At 54.1% G+C, this 10177-nt stretch overlaps 1 protein-coding gene across 1 annotated transcript; it reads left to right on the top strand.

Moving 5' to 3' along the window:
* Nucleotides 1-1858: 1858 nt before the first annotated feature.
* LOC144251179 (differentially expressed in FDCP 8 homolog) lies at nt 1859-8857 on the top strand. The gene is made up of 5 exons (XM_077794252.1): nt 1859-1868; nt 5090-5223; nt 6156-6253; nt 7201-7350; nt 8681-8857. Exons 2-5 carry the CDS (start codon nt 5100-5102, stop codon nt 8855-8857), a joined length of 549 nt encoding a protein of 182 aa, XP_077650378.1. The 5' UTR covers nt 1859-1868; nt 5090-5099.
* Nucleotides 8858-10177: the final 1320 nt, after the last annotated feature.

The following is a 10177-nucleotide window of genomic DNA, read 5'->3' as shown; positions in this document are numbered from 1 at the left end:
ACAGGTCTGGAGAGGATGAGCACAAGGCACCAAGTCACCCAGAGCTGGGTTGCAATCTTGCTTCACTCCTTATTGGTGATGTGATCTTTGTGAAGTTGATGAGCCATCCCACCTGTAGACCACCCACCTCCAGGCTTGGATAGGGTTAAAAGAGGTGGTCTGGAGTTCCCACTTGGGAGCCCCCAGTTATAGGCTCTATCATCATGGTGCCCTCTTTGAGCAAAGTGGCCATTTCCAGAGTCTTTCCACAGAGACCAGAAACAGGGGCACCATGCCCCACAGCTGCCCTCCTCTGTCTCAGTTCCTCCCTGCAGGGATAAAGCTTATCCCTGAGCTGGGGGGCAGGACTGTGAGCTGGATCAACCCTGCTTCTGTCTACAAACTCCCAGAAAGCAGTAGTAACTCCAGCCTCTGCGGCAGAGGCTGTCTCCCACTGCTGCTGCACTGAACAGCCCCAGCCTCCCTGGGTCGAGGATGGACTTGAGAGGAAACTGGGGTAGATGAGTGAAGCTACCTGCTCACCAACAGAGAAGACCAACAAGGTCCAGCACAACGTCTGCTGCCTATTAGGCGGCTCTCGCTTTTCCTCAACCAAGAGGGGTCCCCCGCCCCAGACCGGGTCTTGCAATATTGCCCAGGCTCCAACTCCTGATCCTCTGGAGTCACTCTGGAGTGACTGGGACTGCAGGCATGCCCCTCACACACACTTTTCTTTTTCTTTTCCTTTTTTCTTTTCTTTTTCTTTTCTTTTCTTTTTGACAGAGAGAGAGAAAGAGAGAGAGAGAGAGAGAGAGAGAGAGAGAGAGAGAGAGAGAAAGAGAATATTATTTAATATTTATTTTTCAGTTTTCGGTGGGCACAACATCTTTATTTTATTTTATGTGCTGCTGAGGATCCAACCCAGCGTCCCGCGCAGGCCAGGGGAGCGTTACCGCTTGAGCCACATCCCCAGTTCCACTTTTCTTTTTTAAAGTGATGTGGCTCGGTTTTAACCAGGACTTTTGCAGCCTCCAGACTTACCACGGTGAGCTGTGTCCCCGGGGGGCGGGACGTGGAGGCCGCCGGGCGCCGGACAGGGCGCGCGCCCTGGGGACCTGGTGTCATGAGCCTCCGTGCAGCAGGCTGCAGCAGCCTGCAGCAGCGAGCGGTGAGGCCGGACACAATGTAGCCGCCGAGGCGCCGTTGTAGCGGCGGCGGCGGCGGCTGAGTTCTGGTGAGCGCAGAGCGGCCTCCGGGCGGCGGGCCCGGCCAGCGGGCGGGGAGCGGGAGCGCTGGCCCTCGGGCGCGCACGGCCCGCCCGGCAGGACCTCCTGAAGCCCGGCTGCGGACGTGGACGCTGGAGCGCAGAGCCGGGGGGAGGCCCCCGCGCGCCGGAGGCAGGGTTCCGGACTCACGGCCCCAGCTGCCCACCCTCTGGTCCTCTCCCGGGAGTGCCAGGCACTTCCATCTGGCAGAGTTTAGGACCTAGACGGAGGGACCTTTCCACCCAGTTAACTGTCACCGTCAGTATGGGATCCGGGAGGCCCAAAGACCCGCATCACTGTGCCTTCCTCAGTGATGCTGGGTTGCTCTGAGACTCGGGTTTCCCCTCTATGAAATGGGTGGGCGTGGTGGCAGACTGATCCCCACCAGGACCTGAGTATCCCCAGGGTGCATTTGGGTGGTGGGTGAAGGTGGAGATATGGGTTGGGGGAGGTTTGTCTCTGCAGCTAGCCTCATTGGTGGGTCGTCCTTAAAGGAATGGTAACCCTGTCCCTGGGCACACCTGGGTCCTGGCAGGCCTTGTTTAAGGTACGGATGAAGCGCACTTTATCCCCCTCCAGGCTGAACTCTCAGGACCTCCAGATGACAGCTGGAATGGTAGCCAGGTGGGCAGGACATCGGGGGTCTGATGCATGGATCCTGAAGATATCCTCAGCTTCAGCTCAGTGTCCCTCTGCCCCTGGGGCTCCTCTGGCTACACTCTGACATTTCTTTGATTGCTATGTTTGCAGTCACCTCCACTACAAGAGGGGAGATCTCTAGAGGGCAGAGGATAGAGAGTGGGGTTCTTTCCTCTCTCTCTCCCCTTTCTTGCCTGTTCCTTTCTAAGTTCAAGCCAGAATAATGGGTGCAGAGCTCTGTGGGGTGACTTTGAAGGGAATGGTTTGCTGGCTCTCTACTAAAGTCAGCAGCTGTACTCTTGCAGCCATGTGCTGGGACATCATCTATCTGCCCTCTGCAGACAGGGAAACTTGATTCCCTAACCAGTCAGGAGAGAAACTAGCACTGAGAGGTCAAATGACACCACTGCTTCATCCATCCACTGCCTCGGTGCCAGGCCTGGGGGGGTGACAATGCCACTCAGGAGTTGAATAAAAGATGCTGTTTCCTCAGGAGATTGCAGCCCCAAGACAGTTGCTGGGAAGTGTAAAGATATTGAGTCTCAGGCTAAGGTTTGCAGGGAGAGCTCCTGGGGGTGGCTTCCAAGCCCTCTACTCCAATTCCTTTCTATTGGGCTCATTATCATGTGATAACAGTGATAGTTTTCTCAGCAGCAACTCTGGGCTGCTGACTTTCATGTCTATATGAACATTTAACCTCTCATCCACTTAAGGAGGCAGTGTTCTCCCTGACTGTAGGCAATGTGGTCCTGTAGCTCATCACTAGGAAAGCCAGAATTTAAATCAGAGTTGTCATCTCAACAATAATGGTAACAATGATAATAACAAGTTGTAGCTGGTACTTATCATGGGCTTACTATGTGCTGGCCAGCACTTTCAGAACTTTGTATTAACCAATATTTACAATAGGCCCATATGGTACTATCATATCTTCATGTGAGAGATGAGAAGTTGGAAGTAGAGAAATGTGTAGGCTTTTACCCAAGTCATGTAGTGGGGAACTGGCGGAACTGGGGTTTAAATTGAGCTTGCTCATCTTAACACCAAGAGGCAACTAGGGTGAAGAATCAGGTTTTATTTGGGCTGCAAAAGACAGAACTCTATCCCCAATAACAGTGGTGTGAATGGAAGTTTGTTTCTGTCTCACTTGAAAGAAACTTTGCAGTGAGTGCTCAGGGCTTAGATGGCGTCTCCTGCAATCTTGTCATTTGGCCATTTGCATTGTGACTTCTATGTCCCTGCCCAAGGTAGTTGCTCCAGCTCTACTCAGTACATCTTCACCCCAGACAGCAAAAGAGAGGAAGGAAGGACTGCAGAGGGGCAGCCCTCCCTTTAAGAACAATTCCCAGAAGTCTTGTGTGATCTTTTTGTTCATTTCCTATTGGTCAGAACATAGTCACATTACCATGTCTAGCTGCAGGAGAGACTGGGAAATCATGTGACAAGCCAAAAAACGAGGACTCCCTACTCAAGATGAAGGCATCAGTGAATATTGGGAGTGCATAATCTCTCCTGCTATTCTCTGGGCACTTGGGAGGTGGGTATCAGATGGCTGCCTCTGACTCTGGTGCCCAGTGTGAGCCACCCATAGTCACCAGGTGATAGTGAGAGGCCAGGCTTGAGCCACAGCACCTTCATCCTCTTCTGTACCTTCCGGTTTTGACCCAGGAGCTGCCTGTCAACAGGTGCTGGCTCCTGCCAGACTAGAACTTTGGCTGCCCAACCCATACTCCACGTCAGAGGCATAACAAGCAGGACAGGATCCACAGGTGTTGTGGAGCTCCTGACTCCAGTGTAAGGACAGCATGGGGCTGGGGTGGGGCTGTTTAGCTGCCAGTGAGGTGATACTGGGACCCAGGGCAGGGCCTTTCCCTCTGGACTCAGTTCTCTTCCATTTATTTTGGGTGAGGGAGCAGAGGAGGAGTCACAGGATTGTCTTGTGTAACAGGTATGGAAGAAGCATAACCAGGACCCCTGGACTTACTGCACAGCTTTGAAAAATTATCTTTTGACTTCCTATGATAGTAAATCTTTTCTGTTTTTGTTTTTTTCTTTCTTTATACAATGGATTTAAACCAGGGTTGCTTTACCACTGAGCCACATCCCCAGCCCTTTTTGTTTTCTACTTTGAGACAGGATCTCACTAAGTTGCTTAAGGTCTTGCTAAGTAGCTGAGGCTGGCCTTGAACTTGTGATCCTCTTGTCTCAGCCTTCAAAGCGGTGTCTGCCACTGTACCCTGCCTATCAGAGTAAATCTTACCAAGAGCTTATTTTATGCTCAACTTCTGTGAACCAATTTCACCTGGAAAGTGGCTGACTTGTGGATGATGGAATGGAGGTAGAGGGAGGCCATGGAGGGAACAGGGCCAGAGAGGTTGAGGAGTGTGACCCAGCTAATTAAGTGGGAGCCATATTTGGCTGCCTGTGTTTCTGCCCAGACAAAGCCCTTCCTTCCTGCCTTAAGTCCTTAGCCCTGTGTGTCCTTAGTTTGTTGAGTCCTGTGATGGGAAAGAACAGCTACTGATCCTTGACTAGGCGCTTCCTTCTTGTTACCTTGGAGGACAAGGCACGGAGCTGTGAGAATGTCCCAGGTCATGTGGCTCTCAGCAGGACTGGAACCCAGACCTGAGAGGTGCCAGCAGAGTCTAGAACCTGGAGGCATTCCCGGAGCAGGGTGAAGGTGGGCCCTGCCAGTCACACAACAGACAGAAAAGCAGGGTGGGCCCCCCACTGGCTGCAGTTCCAGGAGTTGTGGTGGAAAAGGAGCACCTTAGGTTGGGATGGAGGATCCCAGTTGTAGGAGACGTGTCTCAGGGAAGTCGGCCAACAGCAAGGACATGGCAGGACTTGGCCAAGTGAGGCCAGTTTAAATGTATGGGGGACCCCAGCGCTGGAGCCCTATAGTGTCTGGGGGTAAAAAAACCCTGAGCTGGGAGGGAAGACCTTGGGTTCCAGAGCATCTGGCTGGGCACCCTTGGATAAGTCATATACATGACGGACATCAGAAGGGCCGGTCACTGTAGACTTCCCCAGGGGAGCCTGCCAAGGGGCCTGGAGGGGGTCTGCAGGTTGTAGAGGGAGAGTCTGAGGATGGAGGCTGTAGTGTGGGGATGCTTCCTGAAAGAGGCAGGGATTTTCGGGAATGGGAATGCTCCATGGTGAGGCTGGGACCTGGGTCCTCATCTTGCCCTGCCTGGCTACTGCAGGTGGAATGCTATGGAATATGATGAGAAGCTGGCCCCGTTCCGGCAGGCCCACCTCAACCCCTTCAACAAGGAGCTGGGGCCAAGGCAGCATGAGCAGGGACCTAGTGAGGAGGCCCTGGACATTTCTTCTGAAGGTAGGTGCTGGGGGACTCTGTGGGCCCCCTGACCCTTCTCCCAGCCCACCACCTTTCCTCCCACTGCCCTCTCCAGCATGCTGGCTTTCTCCCAGAGTGGGTTCCCTAGGGCACAATCGCTTTCTACCTGCTCTGTGGATTGCTTCTGCCTTCTTGCCAGCAGGAGCTTTTGAGGGCAGGGATTTGTGTCTGGTGTGCCACTGCTGAATCCCAGGGCCTGGCACATAGTCCACGCTCAGAGGACACTTGTGGAACAAACTCAGAGCCAAGACTGGTGGGGGAAGTTAGCAGGTGGAGCATCCTGTGCAGAGGCCCCTGCTCACCTAGGGGTCAGGAGGGTATAAATCCAGGAACTGCAGAGGTGGCCTGCAGTACACACCAGAGTATGGATTTTGTGTTATAACTGTTCAGTGGCTACACCACACACACACACTTCCTTTTTTTTTTAGAAATTCAGTTGCTTTTTTGGCTGTGTAGAATCAGTGCAGAGTCCATGTAGTTATACATGAGGTATCTGCTGTAGAAACTGAGATGTTTCTATAAAGTTATCTTGTAGCTCTTTTAGCACCATTGAATACCATTCCAACTCATCTTTTTTTAATATTTATTTTTCAGTTTTAGGTGGACATAATATCTTTATTTCACATTTATGTGGTGCTGAGGATCGAACCCAGGCCCTTGCACGTTCTATGCGAGCGCTCTACCACTGAGCCACAATCCCAGCCCCTCCACCTCATCTTTTTGAATTAAACCAAATGGGCGTGCAGAGCTGAGCAGGCCCAGCTCACCAGGGCCTCCTTCCTGTGTCTACCTGCGTCCCACTTCCCAGCTCCAGTGGCCCCAGCTTCCTTCCTGGGGGATGAGGAGCATGAGAGAGAGCAGGCTGAGTTTTCTTTCCTACCATCGTCCATGCCCCTCCTCTCTTCCTCCAGAGACCCTGCCTGAGCTGCCCCCTGGGGAGCCTGGGTTCCACTACTCTGAGCGCATGATGGATCTTGGCCTGTCTGAGGACCACTTCTCCCGCCCTGTGGTGAGGTTTGGGTCTGGGAGGGGAGAGGGGCTGGACCATGAGGTTTGAGGTGTGCAGTCTTCCCTCCCCAGGGAACCACCATTTTCAGGTGTTGATAGTCCCCTCCTCAGCCAAGTCCCCTGGAGCTCGAATCTGAGCCTGTTTGAGAGCAGATGGAGAAAGCCTGGGTTTGGAGCTTGAGAACCTGGGGCTTCCGCCCTCCTCTAGGCTCCTGCTCCAGATTCTTGGGGAGCCAGTGTGAGCATTGGTTCCCTTTGGGGTCTTCAGGGGTCTTGTAGATCTGCAGTAGAGTGAGAGTGGATGAGGAAAGCAGGAGGCCTTCCCTGCCTCCCCAGCCACCCAGCACTGAAGGGCCACTCTTGCTTGTTCTACATGAAGTTCTACAAAAGGGTTACTTTGAATGAAAAGTGAATGTGGAAGAGCTGGAATTATTTGAAAAGTTATAAAGCCTTTAGTTTTATGCAAACTATCTCCAACTTTTATTTGAGAGAAACACAGTAAAATCAGAATGTAACTTAAAAAGATTTAGCCAGAAGTCACCTGATTCTAATTCATTTTTCATTTTGTATGTGGCCTTAAAATGTTGCCCATGCAGTTAGTGTGCTTGTGTGTGGAGGAGTGGGGGTTGGGCTGGGGACTACATCAGCTTCCAGCATGTCAAACAAGCCCTGTACCACTGAGCGTCCATCCCAGCCCTTGGAAGTTGTATTTTGGAAAGCATCCTGAATTACTAGGTCTTCAGAAGTCTGTGGGTAGACTAGTCCAGTTGGGGACAGGCAGTGCAGGATGGATTCTTACTGTGCTGCTAATTCTCCTGGGCTTTGAACAAGTCCTCATCTGGGGGAAGGGCTTGAGGTCTGCTCTGTGCCTAACTGTCCATGAGGACCAGTCTGGCCTCCAAGGGAGAGTCCAAGGAGTGGCCATCTGACTGCTCCCCAACCTGGCAGGGTCTGTTCCTGGCCTCCGATGTTCAGCAACTACATCAGGCAATTGAGGAATGCAAGCAGGTGATCCTGGAGCTGCCTGAGCAGTCGGAGAAGCAGAAGGACGCAGTGGTGAGGCTGATCCACCTGCAGCTGAAGCTCCAGGAGCTGAAGGTGGGTGCTGGCCGGCTGTGCCACAGGGGGAGCCTAGAGCCAGGGCTGTAGCAGTGGGGACAGGAGCACCAGGGTGGCCTCCAGTTCCTCCCTGGTGCGTCTTTTTGGGCTCTGAGGGGCTGAGATATAAAGGCATCTAGAAATGCAGAGCGAGGGATGGGCCCTTAACCCAAGTGCAGGCTTTTCCCCTCTTGGTTGCAAGGAACAGAAACCTGACCTTAAGTAGCTTAAATGAGAAGGAAAGTATTTTCTTGTTAACCAACAGATCCTCAGGAATCCTGCCCTCTTTTGTTCTGCTTTCCATGTTTGACCCCTCCTCAGTAGTCCGCAGACAGGTGATGCAGACACGAGCCCAGCAACGGCAGCTGGGCTTTGCAGCAGAGGAGAGCTTCCTTTCCTTTTTCTTTTTTTTTTTTTTTGGTGGTTCTGGGATGGAACTGGGGCCTCCTGCCAGTTAGGCAAGTGCTGGAACACTGAGACAGCCCCAGTCGGAAGCTCCCCTTTGTCAGTGGTTAGGGCAGAAGTCAGTCCTGGGCCCTCCTGACCTCTGATGGGCTGGTCCTGCCACATGGCCATGCCTGAAACAAGCACCGCAGTGTGCCAGCTCTGGTCAGGTGCCCCACTGAAGCAAGTGAGTGGGGCAGTACCTCTTTGAGCCACATCCTCCTCTCTAGATGATGAGGAGGAGTTTCCTGACAGGAGAACAGAAGGAGGTAATGAATCCCAGAGTCCAAAATCCCTAGGTGTCCACTGCAGGCCAATTGTGTTCCTCGGCTTGGCTGTCATTGTGTGCCCTGCAGTGACCCACAATGTGTGTGTGACCACAGCCTCACTGATTTCCTAATGAAGACTCCACATCAGGAGACCCTGGGAAATCAGTAAGGCTGTGGCCACACACAATCCAAAAACTCAGTGATTTAAAGGAGATTGGTGTGTGATTTTCCTCATGAAAAACCCCCCAGGTGGTCCAGGGCCTGTGTGACAGGTAATGATGTTGAAGACCCGAGTCATCCTTTTTCATGGCTCTGCCATTCCCTGGGAGAGTCCCAAAGGGCTCCACACCACGTCGCTTTGATCTGCACCCAGCCAGCAAAGGGAGAGTAGATCATTCCTGCTCACAGGGCAGACCCAGGTGGCAAGTGGCTGACAGGGCTGCCGGGAAATGGAGTGGGTGGTCTGTGATCTGACCCTGACTGACCGTCTTTCTATGGCTAATGGGAACTCGAAGTCCTATAAGCAGTGCCTGGAGGAAATAAGTAGAGGGGCTAGAATAAAGGAAAGGAGTTGAAACCAGCTCACTGGTGGCCCTTTCCTGGCTCTCTGTCTGTAGCACCCCAATGAGGATGAGCCCAACATTAGGGTCCTTTTTGAGCACCGCTTCTACAAGGAGAAGAGCAAGAGTGTCAAGCAAACCTGCCACAAGTGCAACACCATCATCTGGGGACTCATTCAGACTTGGTACACCTGCACAGGTAGGCCAAGACTGAGACCCACTCCTACTGGATAAGCAGTCTAGGTCTCTGGGGCAGGGCAGAGAAGTCCAAAGCTCTGCTTCCAGATGTGGGTCATGTTCAGGTGAATCCTCTTGAGTGTACACAGTGGACCAAGACCTACTGTGTGCTGGAGATACAAGGAACAGTTAGGGGCAAAGATCCTGCCTTCACTGGCCTGCATCCAGATCGCAGAGGTTCTCACTAAATTGCTTAGCGCTTCACCCATTGCTGAGGCTGTCTTTGATCTTGCGATCCTCCTGCCTCAGCATCCCCAGGCGCTGGGATTACAGGCGGCACCACCACTCGGGCTCCATTGACTTCTTACTATCTCTGATGGCCGCCATTGTAGAGACAGCAAAAGTCTCGCCATCCTAGAGACTTCCGCGTTTTGGCTGCAAGTTATTAACACTTCTAATCTGATGTCGAGGGTAACTGCTTTCTGCTCCCTTTGGTATTAGGGATGACAGACGCATCCAGGGGCCTTTTCCTAAACCCTTGGGCTTCCAACACGTAATGGAAGCACACTGGTTTCAGGTGCTTTTAGAAAGGCTCTGGTTGCCTGACACGCCTTTACAGAACCCGGGAAAGGGAAAACGAGGCTGCTAGGAGGGACAGGGCGATGCCCCCGGAGACGCGGTCCAGAGGCCGCCCAGACCCAGGCTGGCTTGTCCCCGGTGCCAAGCACTCGCATGGGGCCCTGCGATGTCAGTCCGAATGCCTGGCCGCACAGCGGCGGGCACCCAGGAATGGCATAACCACCACCTAACCACCGGGCGGCCCCACGGGCACAGGAGCAGGTCCTCCTCTCTGGAGGTGCGTCGCCCTTGTACAGTGGCCCGGCGGCCGCCAGGCACAGGCGAGGCGGCCTGAGGAGTGTCCGCTCTGGGCGCCGATTCCCGCGGAGGACCCCGGAAAAGGGTGTCTGAGCGGTGCCCAGTCTGCCGACTCCGATGCAAGGCAGCGCGGAATGGCGCTGCGGTCCAAACCCTTAACAGTCAGGCGATGGTGTGGACGCCTGCGAGAGACGGCCCCGTTGCGCACTGGGGCCTCCTCGTGCGGCCGCGCACCCAGAACCGTCTGCGTCTGCACTGCGCATGCGCGAGCCCGGCAGCGCCTAGGGACTGGGGGCGGCGGCGCTCCATGACCTGTCTGCGTAGGCGTGCGCCCAGGCGGCGCGAGGTCGCAGGTGGGCGATGTCGCACCGGCTGGCGGCGCGGCTGGGCTTCTTTCGATGCTGTGGCGATGCGGAGCCACGGCTGGGGCTGGCGCAAGGGCCCTCGGCACCGCCCAGCAGGTGAGCAGGCCGGCGCTGCTGGCGGGGCTGGGCGGCGGGC

This window comes from Urocitellus parryii, chromosome Y (assembly GCF_045843805.1).
Source record: "Urocitellus parryii isolate mUroPar1 chromosome Y, mUroPar1.hap1, whole genome shotgun sequence".
NCBI lineage: Eukaryota > Metazoa > Chordata > Mammalia > Rodentia > Sciuridae > Urocitellus > Urocitellus parryii.
This window is presented reverse-complemented; position numbering and strand designations above follow the sequence as displayed.

What these genes read in the sequence shown, in the direction of transcription:
- LOC144251179 (XM_077794252.1), top strand. Translation starts at nt 5,100, where the DNA reads ATGGAATATGATGAGAAGCTGGCCCCGTTCCGGCAGGCCCACCTCAAC. An exon ending in CCTGGACATTTCTTCTGAAG is followed by an intron (nt 5,224 to 6,155) that starts GTAGGTGCTGGG and finishes CTCTTCCTCCAG; the next exon opens with AGACCCTGCCTGAGCTGCCC. An exon ending in ACCACTTCTCCCGCCCTGTG is followed by an intron (nt 6,254 to 7,200) that starts GTGAGGTTTGGG and finishes CCAACCTGGCAG; the next exon opens with GGTCTGTTCCTGGCCTCCGA.